This window comes from Monopterus albus, unplaced genomic scaffold (assembly GCF_001952655.1).
Source record: "Monopterus albus unplaced genomic scaffold, M_albus_1.0 scaffold113.1, whole genome shotgun sequence".
NCBI lineage: Eukaryota > Metazoa > Chordata > Actinopteri > Synbranchiformes > Synbranchidae > Monopterus > Monopterus albus.
Genome location: NW_018127993.1, coordinates 1,277,920 through 1,299,692, shown reverse-complemented (window position 1 = coordinate 1,299,692; position 21,773 = coordinate 1,277,920). Strand labels below are relative to the sequence as shown.

The 21,773-nt window shown below is 41.2% G+C and overlaps 1 protein-coding gene across 1 annotated transcript in view; it reads right to left on the bottom strand.

Moving 5' to 3' along the window:
- Positions 1-21,773, bottom strand: part of LOC109966549 (receptor-type tyrosine-protein phosphatase delta) — a 322,783-nt gene that overhangs the window by 70,394 nt on the left and 230,616 nt on the right. Inside the window, 1 exon segment of the mRNA XM_020611458.1 lies at positions 18,982-19,167. Coding sequence (XP_020467114.1) covers positions 18,982-19,084 — 103 coding nt within the window. The 5' untranslated portion in view covers positions 19,085-19,167.

Sequence of the window (21,773 nt, the reverse complement as noted above, 5' to 3'; positions counted from 1 at the left end):
CTGACCTTCTGTACCCTTGTTTTGATGTGTACTGGGTTGAACTAGCAGTGAATAAAAGCCGCCTCTTCTGTAGTGTAGTGTGAAGCTTGAGTACAGTACCTGTCACAGGGCCAGATTATAAATCAAGTGGATTGTATGCAACTGGGTGCTGAGGCTAGTGATATCATATTTTTCTATCAAGCTGAAATCAAAGGACCCTTAGATAAAGTGCATCTTGTGGTTCTGCATTCATTACAAGTTTGTGTGATATTGGCTTAACTTGGAGCCAAACATTGCATTTAAATACTTCTCAAAGAGATGAGAGTCTGGGTTTCATTCATAATGGCCAAAACCTTGTAAGTCATCAGGACTCTGTCATAGACTGAAGTTTGATCTGCCAAACCATTAAAAACTGTGAATCAAAGAGGAGAGGAGGACATTAATAAACTGACTTTTAGTTGGAACCTCTTTTTGGCACTGACGCAGTCCAAAATGGCTCCGTTTTTAAAATTATACTGACTGACATATTCAATTTCATTTGTATGAAAGGGGTCATTTCCTTTCTGAAACTTCAACTTGCAGGGTGTAGTGGGGCTGGGGAGGGTGATAATTAATCCTAACACATTAGGTTGCTGTCTGCAAGTACCCTGCTCCATTTTGGACATACGGGTAGAAGAAAGGAGCATTTAGAGATGTCATTAACCTTATTTGACATCTTTAAGCCACATCGGTTTGGTGGCACTGGTGAATTCTTAAAATGGCAGCCAGTGGCACAAATTAGACTGAAAGACATGGCTAATGTTGGGTGAGGGATGTGGAGAGCGCTGTATGTCATTTGACTTTTTGCAATCATTAGGGATATAATGATAGCAAAACTAACTTTTAAAATGAATTAAAAAGCTGAGAAATTGCCCTTTACTAAATAATAAATCAGCATTTTTGTATAGTGTATAGAAAAGATAATGCAGCAGTCAGTAGCAGATTTTTTTGAGATAAAAAATATATTATTGCAGCAGCTGGATCTTGTATATTAAACAAGTCACATGCACAGTAGAACATCAGTGCTTTAGTACCCTCTTTACAGGTTGAAATATTTTTGTTTGGTGACTGTGCTGACCAGTAGTCGGGTTCTCAGTAGGCTACTAGCTAAGTGGTTGGTTTTGCGTATGTACATCTGGTTTGTCCCCACGTGTTTCTGTGAGAAGTATCCAGGGCTGTCTCAGTCCTAAAGAGGACTAGTATTGGCTTCGTTCAGCAGCATTTTCAAATTGTTCAGCATTTGTCACTTTCCTTTCTGCCCACATCATTCACTGAACTGGGAGAACTGAAATGCTGCCTCACAGCGGCTGTAAAAGTCAATGATGGAGCATCTGCTATGTCCGTTTCAAATTCTGTGACCTGAAGGCAGTTATACTAGCAAAATAAGCAAATGTGGATCCCGTCATAGTCCCGCGACACTGATACATTTTTTTATTGCGATGTCAAGAAATTATAAATATCGTCACATCCACCCCATTATCATAGTATTAAATAAACAAAGGTGCAGTGAGCTGGTTTTGTATAAAGCAACATCCTCTCTATGGATTAATTGTCTATACAACATTGAGAAACATCTAAACAATTCACAGTAAGCAGTAGCAATGCAGACACACACAAAGATAGTATTTAAAGAAAAGAGCAGGAGGATAAACCACACATACTAATCAATGGCAGAAATACAGGCATAAACCGTTCTTGGGGCACCACACAGCTCTCTGCTGCATTATGATAAAAATGTGTCTTTTGTAATGCCCTGGAAACAAACTCCACATTATATGTGCTTACAAAGGGTCATGGCAGAAAGAAAGAAACGAAGCTGGAGCTTAATTAAAACTGTTGGTTGAATTGCATTGGATGCTCATCGGTAATCTTGCCTTAAATGGAAACTGAATTTCTTATTGCAATTAGTGATTACTTGAAAAGGGATATGGCCCCCGAATGATTGTTAATTACTGGATCAAGAATAGTACATTAATTCACTGTAGAGGTTTTAATGCAGTGCAATGATGGGGGCCCACTCTTCCATCAATATTGCGCTGCTTGTCACACATAATGAAATTCATAATACCATCCCTCTCCCACATTGTTCCCCCATTCCCAAGTGCTTAAATGTGCTCTCTAAGCAAAATTCATGTCATTATGTAAAACCAGTTCAGTAAAATATACAAGAATGCAGCTTAATGACACATTAATATTGAAACTTTATAATGATACTAGGGCTGCAAGCCCATTTTGTGACAGGGTCAGGGTCTCTTATTTGGCTCACAAGATGCCAAGAGTTACCTGTGAATAAATAAATGCATATCATTGCTTACCCCATGGTTTCAGAGGCAAGGAAACCGCATTATAACACACAATTCACCAGTGTGTTCTTTTTGCCAAATATCCCATCCAGTCACTAAGGCTGCAAAAATCCTATTCCAATGGGACTTTCTTAACCCCAGTCAGTGTGTATTAATCATGTTCAGTGTCACAGCTACACAAGGCTGAGCTTCTGGCTATAGCACTGTAGGGGCTTGAGCATTTCTGCACAGACAACAGCAACAGTTTCAGAAAGAATGGCTAAAGTTCTTGTCCCACATTCAGTGCACTGACAGTTTCTCTAGGAAGAAGGGGGACATAGAAGAAAAAGGCTCTAGGGGTACACAATCACACACATGTGCACACATGCTCAAATTCATGTGTATTCTGCTGGATGGAGGGAACAATGAAAATGGGAGAAAGACATAAATAAGGAGGATGTGGGGCAATACAAACTCTGGAAGGTTCTGTTAAATACATATAATGGGTTATTTATGGAACAGGACTGAACCTTTAACCTGTGTTTGACGGGATAAGATGGAAGCTGAAAGGTTCCCATATTCAGTTATCACTGTACATTCATAAAGACAAACACCTTTCAGCTGTGCAGCGACAGTTGCATCAGCAATTGGCCCTTTTGTAGCACATTACAATGTTTTCAGATGAAAACTTGTGCTCTCTCCACCTCTCTCACTTTTTGTCTCTCTCTACCAAACAAACACACACATAGGCTGCTCCTGTCTCCCACAGGACACATTAGTGAGGCGGAGGGATCTAGTTTGTCACTTAATAAAACGGCCCACTCAAACAGATTTGTTCAAATGGCCCACAACGCTTTAAAAGCTGGAAATGAATCGCTGGTGTGGCAAATCAGGCACATGAAAGCCTACCTTCCCTTACAGTGGAAACTAAACAGAAGGGAACATTTAAATGTTGAGTTGCGCTACTGTTGGTGTGGGACCATCTACCTGAGAGAGAGAAAAAATAAATAAATCCTAGAGAAAACGAGGTGAAAACACCAGACCATCTGAAATTCTGCACATCTGGCCTTAGACTGTCTGATGCAGAGGCAAAATGATACAGAGGCTTTACTTTCAATGAGACTTTATTTTCATCTCCCCTCATTCTTTACTTGTTCATTTGTGGATAAATACACAAATCTGGAGCCAATTTGTGTGTGACCATTTGAGGAAAAGAACAGTCAAGCAAGAAGTATGAAATTTGGATTTGTTTGTCTTGTTTGTTTTTCCTCCAGTGTCTGGATAAAAGAAAGAACACAGATAAGTAATTCTAATTGTGCAGGCTTACTCTGTTTGGTAGTCAGGGCAGTCTATTTGCAAAAAGTCCCAGCCACTAACACAGAAAGCCATTCGTTCATTCTGTTATCCACTAGGCAATGGAACGATTCATTAAATGGCAGTGCTGCAGCAAAATGGCCAATAGTTATCATGCAGGGGCTGCACAGACTTGAAAAGATGTGAAAAATGGCAAAAATTGATAAACAGACTTTGGCCATATGAGCTTCCTGACAATGTGACGACATGTAGATAGAAGAGGACATGACTGTGGTGCTTCTGCCACACATGATGTGCATTTTATGCGTGGCTGATATGAAAATATTGCCATGACAGCACAGGCAGATGACAATCTCCAAAGGTGTTGGCTTTCATTACGTGTAGCAGAAATCAAAAGATACAGACAAGAAAACTGGAATAGAAAATCAAATAAGCAACATATTCAGCTGGCTCTTTTCAGGGGAGAGTTACAGTATTCTTGTCTTTGCCTGTTTCTTTATAACAAACTTAATTGTCTTTTCCGCTCAGTGGTTGAGAGCAAAGCTTGCCTCATATTTGTCTCATGGGAGCAGAGATGGATTATGTAGTAAATCATTCCAGGGATTTGACATTAAACAGTAGTGCCAAGCCATTTCCGATGGATGCCAGTTGTCAGGCCATAAGAAGTGACACATTCCTATAACTGTGTTTTCTCCGGCGCTTACAGGGAAACTAGCTCATACTCCAGCAGTCTTGCTAGATGACAACTGGCTTCCTTTCAGAAGCTCAAATGTCCTGCAAACGTTCCAAAGTCCAGCAAACCAGGCTACTCCTAAACCAAGATTTCTGGGAAAAATAAATAGGCCTTAAATTCAAAATTTTCCATGTCTACATCCAAATAACACAGTGTTCCAGCTCTCACACTCTAAGGTTCAGGGGGTATTTCTACTAATGCTGGACACATGAAACCCAACAAAGAGAAGTCTCTCTGCAAGCAGCCATCGTCATGGCTGTCTTCAAACCAAAATCGTATTGGCAGGACAAAGATTATGCAGGGGAGGTACAACAAACAGTCATTCAAGGACCAGTGTGACCTTTCAGAGTTAAAAAAAAAATGCCTCTAAGATGCTGGATTTGAAATAAGTCAAAGTGACATAATAGTCCCAATTAGTTACATTTAGATGACTATTCTTACAGTTTGTCTTTTTATTACATTTTTTTTTATTAGTTTGTTCTAAATTAATTGAGTGACATGCCATACTGCATGAAAACACATGAGCTGTGTATTAGTGGGTTGGTTTTGTCAGCTACACATTAATATGTCTCCAACTAGATGCAATAAAAATCTAAGTTGAGGTCTTTTAATTCTTAATTGCAAACCCCTGAAGAAAACGGTTCAGCTCGTCTTTGAAGAGCTGCAGATGGGAAACAAATAAGGGTGGTTGGTATCAGGGTCATGCTGCCGGATGGGTGTTTTCACTGAGAAGCAAACAGTGCAATGTCACCCTAGGATCAAAAAAAAACAAAAAAAAAACAGCAGCCCTCAGGGGAAGTAATTAAAATAATCCAGTAAAATGAAGCACTTGAGATCACTCTTGAAAGACTTTTTTTTGATGAGTGTGGGGATGATTCATCAGGAGATGAGCAGGAGTATAAAGAAGGTGACTGTGTGTACATGCTTAGTTTACAGTGTGTGGGTGTTACTTGATGCTGCTTTTGAGCCAGTTTTAAGGTGCATCCATCTTAATTGTATTCAACAACCTCTTACAAAAAAAAGTACCATAGTATCACGCAGCTGGTCGCAAAACCTTTTTACATTTTGTATTTTCTATAGAGGTCCTGCTTTTGTAAGGTGATTAGAGTAAATACAGTTGCTTCAGCCTTGTAAATATGAGCTCACATTAGAGGACAGTGAAATACGTTACTTTGTTGGAGTTGGCTGGGAATCTATCAAAGCAAGTAAAGGAACCACAGATGGCTATTTGAATTGCTACTTTAATGGAATATTGTCACGTTTTCCCAGAGGCAAAGTGATAAAGAAGGGTATGAGACCGTTGGGGATTGGAGATGTAGCCTTTGGACTGATGTGGTTGGTTACGCTTCTCTTGTTAGTCATTTTCACCCTTGGCCAAACTGAACCTCAATTCACAGAGTGAGAGGGTACACAGAGGCGCAGGCCTCAAGTGTAAATGTTTGCCAGCAGTAATGGGGTCCAGTCCACAAAGCAAGTGAATGTGTGTTTCTTGTGTAGGTATATAGAAAAGTATGTAAAAAGCCAAAAGAAATACTGTACAGACAATAGGTTTAATTGTCAAAAATGTGCTGGTGCATTTGTGAATGTTGTTCAATGGCAGGTCTGAGATTTAGTGCAGAAATCAACTTGAAGAGAAATTTCCCTATAAAAGTATAAAGGTCTCTATTTTATCTCTTTTCACATTATCTGGGTTATTCTAACAGCACCGCTATGAATAATGGCTGGGGGTATTAGCTTTTAATGTGAGGTAGTGAAATGAAAAGGGGGAGAAAGTAAAAATCCAATGACATTGTCGCAAAATGCCACAAGGTACAATGGTCCTCAGTAAGTAATGACTTCATCTGTTTTCCCACATAGATTAAAGGTTAAATGGTAAGCCAGCACAGTGACTTGGCATAATTGTTAACTTCATAAATATTCTAGGAAAGCTAGTGGAGTTAAGCACATAAAATGAGCACAGATCTTTTTTTAAAATTATTTTTTATTTAACTTGAAGAGGGTCAAACTGATGAATAGGTAGTTTGTCACAACAATGAGCCCATAGTATCAAATAAGTTCTTTATGTTGGATTAAAATTTCATTTATCTGGATCATAACATTGGTAAATTCAAATATAAGATCAGATAAGGATGTAAAGTGTCCTTTCATCACTTAAACATAGATATTGGCACTGATTTGGTTTTGTCCGCTCATTCTTATTTTCTTCTTCTTTCATGCTCTTTCCTGTCCACTTTGTATAGTAATAATATTAAGTTAGTATAACTATATTATTATAAATGTGAAACACGACTCATGTCGAATGTGGTGCATGTTATTATTGAGAAACAATAATAAGAACTCTGAAGCCACCATTTGTGTAATGAGCCAGTACGTAGCAGTAGCGTTCTCCTTGGTGTGTTTTTGTAGCAAACATTTTCACTCGGCAGCATGTAAGGCAAGTCCGCCATCATTAATCATTCCACAGGTGCAGCAACATTGTCAGAAGCTACACGTCCTTTTGCCTTTTCAACCTGGGAGGAAAGTGGAATAGCAGGAAGTGAAAGGGGGGGCTGAACATGTCTCTAGAAAACAGTTTCCCTTCCTGCTCTTCTTTGCACTGAATTTGTCAGGAGGAGAAACCAAGTCCAGATTAATTAGATTCCTTTTTGCAGCCATCTTTGTTTTTGTTTTGTTTTTTTCTTCCACCTTCCATGACTCTCTTCTTTTTCCATGTCTTGCCTACAGTCCTTAAAGCCATCCTGGCACCATTTATCACGCTGCCATCTCGACAGTGCCTTCCCCCTTCCTTGCTGGGAAGCCATTAGAGCATCTCGGCATCATGGTGGCCAGATTGCATTCTGGTCCCCACTTGGGACATTTATCATCTTTTGTCCTATCTTTTTTATCTGCCCCTGCCCTGGGTGAAGCCCTATCTGTAGTGTCCACTATAATGAAACACTGGGAGGTGAGGCCCAAATAAATAACCAAATTAAACTTAACAAACAGGGACAAAGGGGAAAAGTGCATGAAAGGCCTATGTGAGAATGCCAGAGGAGGAAAAATCACAGATGGCGAGGAAGTCAAAGCAGTGATGTGGCACAATGCCCATGCTTCCTTCTCATGTCAGTATTTCTAGTGCACCTAGTGGTGCTGTTGTTTGGTCCAACAGTGTCCTATTTATGTGATCTGGAACAACACCGTTTAACCTTAGTGAGCGATGTAAGGAAAGAGATGCTTCTGCAAGACAAGACGGTATCTCTGTAATAAGGCCCAAACATTGAATAATGGGTCCCAAGAGAAAATCTATCCTTCTTTCTCACTCCCTTTCACTTTCTAATTCTTAGGCAAAAGTCGAGCCAACTCTGATTGGTCTCATTAGGGACAAAATGAAGAATACCAAGAGTGATAATTATCGGCGTACTGCTGCAAACAGGTTTGAGTCGTTACAGCAAAATGTCAGGAGGGCATTAGCAGGCAATTATTAATCCATATCAAGCTGGGGTGGACAATTTAATTATCACCTAATCAATATTTCCAGATCCTGTACAGCTGTATAGCAATGACTGCTGCCTGGGAAGCCCTGTGTAAGAACAAAACAGGGGCAGCTGGGACGGTAGTCGGACTGCAGTAAGCAGGAGCATGCTTTTCTGAATGCATGCCCAAGGGAATGCTACAGCCAGGTGATGAACACTGGCTTCACTGTAACTGAAGACATTACAGAAGAATAAAAAGAGCAAGATATGTCTAATGCTGTCATTCCACTGCCATGGGGAACTGTACCATACCAGGGTTTGCATGTTTCAGTTGTCTCAGGAACGGACCGATGGCAAACTGTGCTGAAAACGTAAAACCTAGCCCTGCTCAGAAGCATCCCAGAGCGAGCTACTCTGCTCCCAAACACCCTTCTATGTCACCTCATTCTGTTTGCCAGAGACAACACTTGAGCAACAGGAAGTGTCTCAGCCAAAGAAGGACAACTGCCTTCCTTTAAAAAAAAAAAAAAATGAGGCGGCGATAGCAGTGCATTATGTAGAAATAAAAGGAAGCCAGTACAACTGATGTTTTGAATCTATGTTTGCTCTGTGGTGTGTATACTATTGATGTCCATTCTGGTCATGCCGCTGGCGGCACCATGACGTACTCTGCAACAGCTACACTCGCGTTGTGCAGTAGTGACACAAAGGTGTATTGAGGCAAGGAAGCATGTGCCAGTAGCCGGCCAGCCAGCCTGAGTCCGGGACGGTTCCCAGTGCCAGTGGAATGATGGCATAAGGCAGAAAAACCTACCTCTGTCCTGCAGTTCTTTGTTTCTGGGGACACAGGAGTAGTTTGAATGGTCTTCAAGTTTTAGTGCTGCTGTTTAGCCAGTTTGACTTTGACTGATTCAAACCCAAATGTTTTCCTTTGTTGTAATGCTGTTACCACCAGCGACCTTGACTAAAGAAGTGTCATATTTATAAATAGGCCTATATACTAGCAAAGCTCAAAACGTCATGCTATGATGCAAGAGTCATGCTATGAATCATAAAAGCTGCTGTTGAATGTATAGCTGTTATCAAATACTTGCTACAATATTATATGATTGTCAGTAATATTATTTACTTTCCATTGGTAAGTTCTTTGTTCTCAGTGCAGCCTGAATAATTACTCTCATTGTACCTGAAACAAACTATCTCCAGTAATGTCAGTCAAGCCTTTGTGCAAGTGATGAAACAAAATGAACGCTGTGTAACAGGCCCTTGTGGATTTCAAAGACGCCACACAATGAGGCATGGCAAAACAAAAGTGGCTGTCTTCCATGCGATAACAGTCATCTTGTGATAAGAACCACCCTCTCATGATTTTGTTTTCCTTTTTTGTTTTCTATTATTGTGACTCCCATCTCCATCCTTGAATCACTTTAGTCACTATGCAACCAATTGATTACTACCAAGTTTCCTGGGCTTGGGTTATTTTCGCTGCTTATTGCCTCATTGTTTGTTGCAGTGGCGCATGATTTTTAACATGAGATTGCATTTTCAGCTCACTTTTTGTTACACAAAACATAACCCATGCATTATTCTTCCCTCAGTGTTTCCCTATAATGCCCCAGCTTCAATAATGATAAATAAAACACCAAATGATAGATGACAAGCACACAAATAAAAGCTCACTCAGTCTGTGTAGCCTTATAATGTTACCTTCCAGCCTTGATAGAAGTTTGTTGTTGAAGTTAAATTGAATGACTAATACATTCTAGATAAAGGTTGACTTTTTTTCAGGGACTTGAAATAAGATCAAAATGTGACATTCAATCTGAACTGACGTAACTTTCATCTGTTCACCTTTGACTTTCATTACCAAATTTCTGGTCCTTTAAAAATGGTTGAGATCATGTCATAGGATGTCAGGTACCTAATCATATCTGTAGGATTAAACTTGTAGGCTCAAGGATTACTTGTTGGAAAAGATCTTTGAGCAGAGCAATAAATGAGATGTGACTAAGCAATGAAGAAACAAAAGAAATCCCCATAACCCATATTAGATTTCCCTTAGCTTCCATTAGCTTTCCTTCATTCCCATCACCTCATCTGGTTTGAATTCCTTAGAGAGTCACTCCATCCTTTCTTTTAGTTAATTGCGATCTAGGCTGTTTGTTTCATGTTTTGCTGCCCTTTCTACCCATTACTTAATCTCAATCTATGGTACAATATACAGAGATTTCATGTTTGTGGCATTTAACACATTGAGTTTTGGTCAGTGTGACCTCTTTACCTTACTTGTATTATATTTTAAAATGTACTGTAAAATGTGTAGAACTTCTCTGGATGTGAAGTTGTTTCATAGCACATTACTAAGGCTGATGTCACAGAATGTGATCAGTTTTGGCAAACTGTTGAAGTAAAATCTTTTCACACCCTCTGGTCAGCAGAACCTTTTGGAAATAAGAGAATTAGATATGTTATTATAGATGTCATATTGTCTATCTCTTGTCTACCAACAGGTGTCCGTTACTCTGTGTATAGAGAACACAAAACTATTGTTGTACACTTTTCAGCCATAACATTATGACCACTGACAGGTGATGTAAATAACGCTGATGATCTCGTCACAATGTTAAATCGGTCAAACAAATTATCTCAACTTGTCCTCATGACCACAGTCACTCCTTTTGTACAGGTTTTTCATTAAATGGTAAACACATTACTGATAGTATAACTACTGAAGCAGAAGGTGCATGGTGAGCTGCAGAGTGACACGAGTGCCAACAAACTGCTGCACTGACTTGTGTACACAGTATTAGGAAGGTGGTCATAATGTTATGGCTGACTGGTCTATGTATAGTATAAGCCTGTGAACCATGCTAATACTGCTGGCATATACAGTATATTTATATTTAATGCCTGAGATGTATACCCATCATTCTGTGGAACTGTGCACACTAAAATGGATTTGTTTGGAGGGTTTTGTACGCTAAAAATTAAATTAAACTGCCATTTATAAACCTCTTAAATCATAATAATTAGAATTTGTTTTCATTATCTTTTTGTTAATGTGCATTTCGAAGCAAATAAGTTGAGAAGGAGATGAATTGAGACCAGTCTGTGTTTGATGCACAATGAAAGCAATTTGCAGTATCAGTAGTCACCCAAACACTTAGAACATGCATCATATCCTTAACTCTCATCTTTAACCATCATTAAAGAGGCCTTGCAGTAGCACTTCACTGCCAGCTAACTGAGTAATGACTCCTGGGCATTCCCATTCTCCTCCCACTAGTGTAGGCATAATTTGGCAAAGAAAAAAAAAATAGACTGTCCCTATGGGACTTGATGGCAAGCTAAAGTTAATCCTTTCCATGGATGTGTCTCCTTGAGTAACACAACTCAGAAAAGCACAGTCAATTACAGTGCAGCATGTAATGAGGGACAACAGTTCATGTGGTGTGAATTATCTCTTACCTAGGCAGAGGCAGGAACGGAGTCGGAGGTGGTATCAGAGGATCTCTGAGAGAATTTCTGATCATGTTATTTTTACTCTTTGATGGGCATGAGGGGGAGAGTTGGAAAATCTTATTTGGAAGGTATTCATAAATCTATGTAGTCATAAATCCTGATATCACTGAGTCTGATCACCAGCGTTCTCCCCTCTTCACCTTAAAAATCTGTTCTTTGTACTAACTATCAAATTGAGTGAGAAATGAAAGTGGGGAGACTGCATAAGGACTGAATGACACTGAATTTAGGAGGGCTAAAAGTTTGCGATGGAATATGTTGGACTGTGTGTTCACTTAAAGATTCAGAGAAAAGCAGAAAAACCAGATAAGGTTTCATTTTTTTGAGGCAAATGACCCCTCTACTGTCACACTACCTCTCTGTTGTCCATTAATTATGTACACCTAACTAGAAATATCCTTCATCATGACTCGACTGATGGAGAGTAGTGTGGTAATTAATTAGTTGATGAGAGAATGATGAATGACATGAAAGATGGCACCATAGGAGCATTAACACTAAGGGGAAACAGACTGTTCATGGATGCTATGATGGATGCTATATGAGCACCTCATAAATACCCATGGACCTTTTGTTTAATGTGTGCGAGAGAATGCATACTCCATGTTCCACGGTGTGATGGGATGAGCACTTAGAGCACTGCACAATTAGAAACAAGGGTTTGGCTCAGTTTCAACTGGAAAAGCCCATGGGTCTGGCTGTGGCGTGAGAGCATTTTCACCTCTCAATGGAGGATTTCATTCTCATGCCAAAACTAATAAACCACACTAATACTGTGTGTCCCAATAAATCTCAGCTCCTCAAATGGCATGACTGACTCGATGGCACAAAGAAGCCAAAGACAGAGAGAGTGTAAGGCTCTGTGCGTGTAGGTGTGTGTGTGTGTGTGTGTGAAAGAATAAGTACAGAAGAGAGTGAGTTAATGAGTGAGCAAGCAAACAAGCAAGTAAGAGAGTGGAGTGACAGAAAAGTGTGACAGATGTAGTGTGAGAGAAGGATGGCTCTCCACAGACGGACTTAGAGCACACTCCATCACTCCACCGAATGTAAATCAGCTGTGACAAGGGGAGCTTAGGGCTTAAAGATTCCCAATCGGCATCAAGCGCCAGAGAGTGTTGTAGGTAGGAAGGTGGGGATGTAAGCTTTCTGGCTGGGACTGAGCGATTGCCCTAAGGCATTCCATGGAGATGAATGGTCTAGACCATTAACCCCACTGCAGAAACTCAACATACCCCACAGGCACACAAATGTACTGTGCTGAAATCAGTGCAATGTGTCGCATTCTTATGACCCCTGTAGTGAGACCAAAGCTCTGGCCTAGGGCCAGGTGTTAGCCACATGAGCACACATGCACAGCCCCACATACTGTTGTTGCATGAATTCTGAGGAAGGTTGTTCAAAAACACTTTTATAATCAAGCTGTTTTGTACTGTGCACAAAAGCGGACTGCCGATGTTTTAGTATGACTCTCCTGTCTTACCGCATGTGTAGAGGATACTATATGTACTCTGTCTTTATTGTTCTGACTGCACACTGCAGTAAAACATCATCTCTGCAGTGAACACTGTTGTATTTCAGACCTGACTGGTCCAGTGATCCCACTGCATTAATCTATTAATTGCACTGTCACTGTGGCAATGTCCTGAAACACCTGCATTGTTATACAGTTCACTGGCGTAGTGTATGAAAGGTGATCAGATTTAGCACATATGCCAGGAAGGCTATAACCATGCCAAGTCTAAGCCCAGCAGATGCAGAACAGCTGGCACTGTGCTCAGCTCACTGGCTGATCTCAGTTTCAAAGGCTTGCTATGTGGTGCCCTTTGTGTGAGAGTGTGTGTTTGTGAGAGTCAGTGTGTAGTCTAAGTCTGGTGTGCTGCATTAACATGGCCTTCTTTTGACACCTCAAATACTCAAAGGACGCATCAGGAGATCCATGTCATTACACAGTATGATAGACGCAGTCAGTTTATGTAGCGGTATTCAGATATATGGATTTAGAGAAAGGGGTTCTGGGAGTTTGACTGCCACACCAGTGGATTTACAATTTGGATTATGGTGCTTTCATTCTGTCAGTACTCCCACGCTGAAACTGAATGTTACAACATTGTTGTATTGCCCCACCATTTTCAAGTCAGTGTCTTGGAGACATAAATGCAATTAGATTTAGCACTGGTAGCTGGGGGCTAGCCTTTAATTACCTGCATCTGGGCCTGTACAACACCTCCATATTGTATGTGATTATCAGCTTTTCTTAAGAGAGGGAGGGTCAGGAGTGTGGTGAAAATTGCTGGGCTTTGTGCAATTGTGTGCTTTAAGTTTGCAGCAAAATGGCTACAATCCATAGATAAGGCTAATGGCCTTAAATAATACACTTGGGTGTAGTTGCCAGTAAAATCAGCATTCATGGAGTTAATAATGGGCCTGATGCAACCTTTAAACATAATTGCACAGCACATTGTTGACAAGGAGTTGGTACAGGCATTTTCAGCCACAGAAAATGATAATGACTTCTTACTTGTTTAGCTCAACCTGCGAGCAAGAAGCGTCTTGCATGGCGCTGATAACACTGTTTTATCTCAGATTCACAGTCTTGTCACAAGGTCTTCATCCAAACAACTAGATGGTAATTAAGTGCTGGCACTCCTCAGCCAAAAGTGTTTTCACCACTTTTATTTGCAGTGTGAATGTGATGCGCACTCTCTCCTCTCTATTGATGTTGATGCTGGTTTTAAAGATGCACTGTACTAAGATATGTTTTGAAATGAACGAGTGGAGCCAACAATGAGATTTCCACTTCAGCAGTGTCCGGCAGAATGATGAACGAGGCGCTAGACGGAGGGAATTGCGGTGAATTAAAGTTGGATCCAAAGCACTGAGTTCTGTTCTCAACTTGTGCTGTAATGTCATTTTATGTGGATACACAAACATGTCAGCTGTGTTTATTTATGTGTCTAATTAAATGTGTACCAGGAAGTGTATGTAGGCTGCAGCTCTAAATAGTACATAATGTGCATTCATAAAAGTGTATGTGCTTGACTTAGTGTGTGTGTGTGGAGTTGCTTATAGGTCTGAGAGTTGCTAGCTCCCTGAAGAATCACAAAGTTGGGGTGGTGAATCATGGAGAGAATAACACAACAGCAATGTGAGTTGTTCTCTGACAAGGATCTCTAGACTACCTGCTTTTACACTGTCACAGGACAGAAGAAAAACACTCTCTGCTGAGCTGGTTAAGACAAGGGAAGCACATATATATTCTAGGTGTTTATCTATCATCCTTAACTCTCTTTTCTTGCTTGCCTTTAAGTACTTTACTGTGCAATGAACCCATCTCTCTTATTTGCTTTACACATTCCTCTTTGCAATAAAACCTCTTAGGTAAGTCCCCACTCATTCCCCTACCACTGACAGAGCAGGTAAAGTAATCTTCCTCTTTCCCCTAAGCAGGCATTCATTTTAACACCAACACTAACATATAAATACATAATTTATCAGATTTAACTTTTAGCATGCACAACAGAAGAATTAACGCCTGATATATTTGACCTAATATGTTCATGTCCCTGACTGGTTTCTGTTAGCACTGTGTGGGTATGAGTGGAAAAGGGAATGGAATAGACTTGATTTAAATCACATTAGCATGCAGGCAAATTAAGCAGAGGGATTTAATTTGAGCTGTTGTAAAAATGCTAATTCCAGTACAGCCTGGAAGCTCATATGCAAATACAACACTATTTTACAATAATTCATATTAGGTCAGGCATGAATAAAACACACACAGCCTAATGTCATCTTGGGAGTAGAGGATTGTTAGCTTTTGGACTTGCTACAAGGTGATTCTGTTTAGGGGGGTGTGTGTGTGTGTGTCTGCATATATTTGAGACTTGCCCGTTCATCTGCATGTGTTGGTAGCAGACCAATGTTTTTCTTTATACTGTATGTGTATCACCTGATATGCAAACACCACAGGTTGTGATTATGATCATTACTTTCCAGGCACAAAATGCTAGATCCAATAGGGAGATGCTGCTGGATTGTTACTGTTTTTCTGCTAACCAAATTAGTCTTTACGGTATAAAGCAACACATGCTCTTGGATCATAGATGTGTAACTTGTTTCTATGCATTTTGCAGAAGGAGTCCAATTTTAATTCAGCATATGAAAAAAAGATAAAGTAATATTATTGAACAAAGTGACAGTCTATATGTTGCTGTTGCCTTAAAATGTGAGTAATTTTTTTTGTACCTGCCGTGCCCCCACTGCGGTGGCTCAGAATAAAGTGCTGTGTCAATAGATATTTGCTGTTTTCATCCCATGTGGTTCATTTTTGATTTTCTGGCTCAAAAGTGCCTACATTAGTGGCCTGTGGATGTGTGTGCATGCTTCTGAATAAATAAGGACAAGTGAGAGAGGTGAGGTTTGGATGTTAACATTTTAATGCTAGAGAGGCTGGAGGAGTCTGTCAGCACTCACTGGTGTGTTAAAGAGAAGCGTGCTGGCTGTCTGAGGCTCACCACGCCATCCACCAACCATGGACGGAATCAGCTCAAACACTGTTGGGCCCAAGGTTTGACATTGTCCAACACAGCACGAGGTGTGGCAAGCTATGAAGCGTGCGAGTGTTTGTTAGTCGGTTTCCCTCCAAACACAGCTCAGCTTCTATTGTCTATCATTTTTAAAACTGCATTTTTATATGACTTTGTTCATTAAGGAAAAAATAAATTCTCAAATCCATTGGCAGCTTTCTCTTTTGCAGTTCAGCAGCCTTTGTAGCTCAGTCATTATAGGTTGATGTGAATATGTGGTAGCTCAGTCACATGCTGAAAGCTAAGGAGTTGCTTCCTGTTCACATGCTAACTTCTAACAGCAGGTTTTCTTTTGGTTCATATCAGCGCTGGGCTCGTAAAACAATCTGTTGCGTTAATGACCAGCCAAGTAATATAGCGCTCATTCCCACATCAAAGTTTTATTCTGCTTCATCCCTGTCCTGGTGAAATGCTTCCTTGCATTACTGTTCAGCGGAAGACACAGAGGAATTGTTTGTCTCCCTGCTCATCCCTTCTCATGCTCTGCCCCCTTAGCTCACCAGGGACAATTATGACCCTCTTTCAAGCTACTGCCAAGCCCAATTTGCCACACAAATTAAATGGGTTGCATTTGAAGGGGGCGGGGGGTGAAGGAGAGAACCAGAAAGAGCAACCAAGAGAAGGCCAAAGAGTGAAACCAGACCAAGACCAAACATGATCCTCTAAGATGAGTTTTGACTGCATTATGTTCCTCTCAGCTAGATACAGGTTTCCCATGGAAGCATTTGCAGAATCAACACATTTGGTAGCACTCCCATTAACACATTAACAAAAATGTGTGTTTAAGGAGCCTGATTGGCGTTTTTCCTGAGAGGAGGCTGCGGTGTCCACTGTGTGGGGTGGCAAGTAGGACTGGCTCAGAGTACTGTGCCATCTGTTGAGCAGGCCGACTCAGCCATTTTCTGCTCTCGCGTGCATCATATCCTCCACCGTGTCCACAGCCAGAGGCTAGCTCACACACAAATGGTTCCAGAGCACCAACAGAGGGCAGCTTTCCCTTCAAAAATTCAGTTTGGATTTTAGTGCTGAGGGGTTGGTCTGGAACAAACTAAATTGAGTGGAGGTCTTTTTGGTCCTCTGTACACACCACAGATGGGGAGAGAGTCTCGTGGGCAGAGTCTATGGGTTGGTTATGCATATGCAGCAGCACAGTTGAGGAAAATTAGGAGCTTCTGAGTTGCTGAAAGGGGGTTGTAGCACTTCCAAACAGCAAGGGAAGAAGTTGGGGGAAGACAAACACAGGCGGAGAGGCAGTAAGGGGGGAAAAAAGCTCATATAGAAAATGAGGAGGAAATTGGCAAGAGAGCGATTAGGAAGAAAAACAACAGAAGGGAGTTGGGAAGAATAGGAACAAACACGTGCACACAGGTGATCAGGCACTGCAGGAGCAGAATGGAGCGAATACAACTCCCAGGGCTAATATGTACTTTCTAAAGTGGTTCTGGCTAGGAGCAGGCACTTGCTCTCATACCTTCACTGCAGACAGGACACGCACCTCATTTCTGTGACCTCCCTGACTCCCACACACCCTCTGTCATTAAGAGACAGCCTCTGTGGCTACCTCATGGTAGGTTTGTTTTGGCTTTGAAATGATGACCCATCACAGCTGTCTAACTATGGTGGTACAGGGTAGCAGCTGCTGCTAAGAGCCAGATGGCTATAGGGAGGCACTGGGGGGTTGGAGGCATGGTGAGCACAGAGGTGTCAAAATTGGAGGCTGTTGACTGCACTTGTGGAGGTCTCAGTTATATTTGCTCTCAGATGTGGCTGTGGAATGTCTGGACGTGAGAGTGGAAGTTCGGTCAAGACAGTAGTCTAGGAAAAGGTTTTGGCAGAAGTGTTTGTTTGTTTTTTCAAAATGTTATGTAAATTGACGCTAAATTGTGGAATATAGGAGTTTCTGAGAAGATAGCTCCTAAAGAGCCCACTCAATGGTAATGTTTGACCGTTAATGCCATTTTGAGAAAGTCCCCTAATTAAATTGTGTCAATAAATCGTGGAGCAGCACATAAAATGAGGGATAAACGGAGAATACATTTCCCCATTTGCCTCTCCCCTGCTGTGAGACATATGTGGTGGGAGGCAGAGAAGAAAAATAAAACACATTTGAGCAGATTGCAGGGAACATTTCTCAAGCACAAAGTTGAAAATCTCACCCATCTATTTTGCTTTGCCTGGCTTCGTTGTATATGACCTTGAGTGAATGATTCCTTCATTCGAAGATATTCAACTGAACTGAGAGGATTTTGGTCGGTGCAAAGGGAGCAATAAAACTTTTATTCATCCATTTGTGACTCCAGAAGCTAATGATTAATAGATCTTAGTTTAAAAAAGAGCGGGTGGCAGAGGGGAGATGCTGTGGTACAGGACCGGAGCTCAATGAGGTTTGAAAACTGTTATTACACATCAGTGGGCAGGTGTCTGGTGTCAAGTAACTCAATTCCAGTAACTTCTCACGATGAGATTTTTGGCTGAGGCCTGAGAATTTCTGGTTCACATCATTGTTTTTTGCAGCAGAAAAAAAAAGTACTTGGACTTGAGCACATGTCTTGTGAGATGTAAAACATAGGTGGGTGTGCGGGAGACAGAAGTAGAGGTTAGAATTGGTACTTGCCAAAAGCCAGTTTTGAGTTTAACGAGATTCTAGAGGATGCTGATATTTTTTAAACACGTGAATGAACATGAAAATGAAGTAACACATCCAAAGATACAGTAAAACACAAAAATAGTTCTCATTAAAAATGTATAACATTTCATACTTCTCACTGAAAAATCCAACTTATGAATGAAATGTTAATTTCAGAATTATAACTATCAGGTTTTCACTTCACTTGTTTAAGTCACATACTGGACCACATTTGGCTTCCAGACCGGTGATGTCAACCTCAGTGAATTGAATATTGCATTTGAATTTATGGTAATATTACCCCAGTGTATCAGCCGTGTGCGTCTCATGTAGATTCATGTAGTTACACCTGTGCTACGTGAAGTGTTTATATGTCTGGTAATGAAACCAGTTCCAACCTTGCTATCCCATGGCCAATCCAACACGTGAAAGCCAGCAATCCACTTACTTTGCGCGTCGGCGAGGTGGAGAAGCAGACCCAGGACAAACAGCAGCGGCAGCAGCAGCGTGGGTCTGGCTCTGTGCATGGTGGGACAGCTTGGCACCGGCATGCTTTGGCAGCCTCAGTGGTGCTGGCTCACAGAGCCCTGTGAGTCAGTCTGGTCTGATTTCTCAGATGCAGGGTATTCACAGCCTATGCAAGGCAAAGAGGGGATAGGAAGAGGGAGCGGGGAGGAGGCGAGAGGAAAAAGAGAGAGGGGGACTGAATGAAACAAAGCTGTTTGGCTCCTTGGGTTTTATCTATCCCTGCACATTTCTGACATACCCCCACACTGCCTCAGTAGGAGCTGACAGAGGATAGGAAGAGGCTGATGTGCTCACAGGGTATGTTCTGACAGTTCTTTAAATGGAATAGTCACCTCACAATTTGTGTGCACGTGTATAAAAGAGTGGGAGAAACCACACAGATGAAAGGGTGAACTAGTACAGTTTTGTTGTGAATACCAATTAAATGTGCTCCAGAGTAAGAGTACATTTCAAATCCTCCTCAAATCAGTTGATATCTGTTTCACATAAATAAAATGGTCATAAAAGCTGAAAGGTATTTTGTAGTTATTCGTCTGGGAGCTCAAGTAAATTGTACCACTTAGAGACCTGAGACTTTCTTGATTATTTAAAGTACAATGCAAGACAAACTGTCTTTGAGGCACTTTCAATAAACCAGTGCATCTAAAGCCATATTGGTGCATCTTACACCACATTTCATCCTTAGTAGAGGCTTTAATAGTTCTAAGTGTTCTTGTAAAATGATGGAGTAGCTTAGCTTCAGCACATATACACATTTTTATCACTCTATCGCATGCACTCTTTTATCCAGCCCTGCTCAAACAAACAAAATCTATAAGACAGAGTGGCCAGGTGTTACCATTCATGTTTCTGCCTTTATCAAAGGGCTGCTACAAGGCTGTGAAAATCAATGTGATACAGTGAGCTAGTATTAGCTGCACACCAACTCTCCCTTGCCATCCATTAGCTTAAGCCAGAGCTTGATCCTTAGTGATGGATGCTCTGCGGTAGTCTTTAGCCTTGTACCACGGCTTCCAGCTAAACCGTGTGTGAGCTCTACCCTACTGCTGGTTAGCATGCTAGCAAGTTTGCCTGCATCCTTCTGCAGGATCCTGCTGTTTCAGCTGCTGGTGATGGACAAGTACACAGTCTGTGTATCATGACATTTCAGATACTTCATGTACCATGAGATCAAACACACAAAATGTCAGATCTCTAGACATTTTGGGAATCTGCAGTTTTAGTAACCATCTGTTTAGGCGACAGCAACTGTACATACAAATGCTTTTGCTAGAAATTTTATTGGTCTGTTTATCTGCAAATTTGACTGCCACACAATAAAAAGGAAAAAAGGAAAAACAAGCCCCCCTAAGCCCAATCAGTAGGCCCGATGATGACAAAGTACCTCATTTCCCTGTTACCAATCATCCTCTTTCTCGCTTCTGGCTCTCCCTCATTCATTTCTGTGGGCTATAAATGGCAGAAAATACGAGAAGATAGCGCACCTGCCACACTCGATTTGTGTTGGGGGGAGATAGACACGACTACCTGTCTCCAAACGCCGTGGGGCTAGCGGCAATGTAAGAGCGGGGGACGTGTGGCGAAGGGAATCAATTTGAGGCAATCTCATCCCCCGCTCACACCACCAACACACACTTTTGCAAACACAAATTCATATACATATACATAAATTTGAGCACACTAAACAGTATTTTCACATGAGTGGTGTTTGTAGTGACTGTGGATTTGATTAGAATTGAGTGGACTGAAAAACCCTGAGCAGGGTGTGAGGGGATGAAGCTGCAGAGTAGCTGGTACAGGTACAGCTGTCTGTCTCCCATGGTTATTGTTTTACGCTTCTACCCCTTCAAAGCTAAGCGATAGCCTTTGAGTTAATTAATGACGTGTGAACTTCGATAATGACATATTAAACAGCACACAACAAACGGCCCTCAGCTGCCCTTCCCCCTCTCTGTGCCCGTCATGCCCACACACACCCCAACACACACACACACGTGCTGATGGCGGCAAACAAAACCATCTGTATGTTGTGTAACCGCCAGTGAGACTGAGGCTGTGCTGTGTGAGTAAATAGAAGGGGGAGCTAATGTAAGCACAGCTAAAACACCCTCCCCTGCAACCTTGATTTATACTAAAAATGAAAGCAATTATATTTGGTGTTGATTTGTGGTGTTAATTTTTTTTTACAGGAAAATGACACTGCAGATTGCTTCCTAATGTGCTGAGCGGGGACAAGCCACCTGCCAGACCTGGCAGAAAGGCAGCAGTTTGCCAGCTGCATTGTTACCTGACAATAGATTTAGCCTAAATATTGCAGATTCTTTGTATGAAACATGTGCATGTGTAATTACATAAACTTATTCTGTCCTTTTTTTTATTAGTCCATATAAAAATCATCTCTGCAAGGCAGAACCGCCATTACCCATATTATCCTCAACATGGCCATTTTGCGTTGCACTCTATGCCTTTGCTTTCATACATTTGGTGGCACTGATTCTTTCCATTGAACATTTATTACAATAGAAAATACACACACACAATCTTGTCATTCTTCCTGAGCCCCCAGTGGTATTATTGTGTTTCCATTCAGTGGTGCTTCATTCAAAGGATTTTGCTACTGATAGCAATCATGCATTATTAAACAAAGCCTGACAACATGCACACTGTTAATTAGAAAAAAAAGGGGGGGGGGGGGGGGGGGGGAAAAAAAAA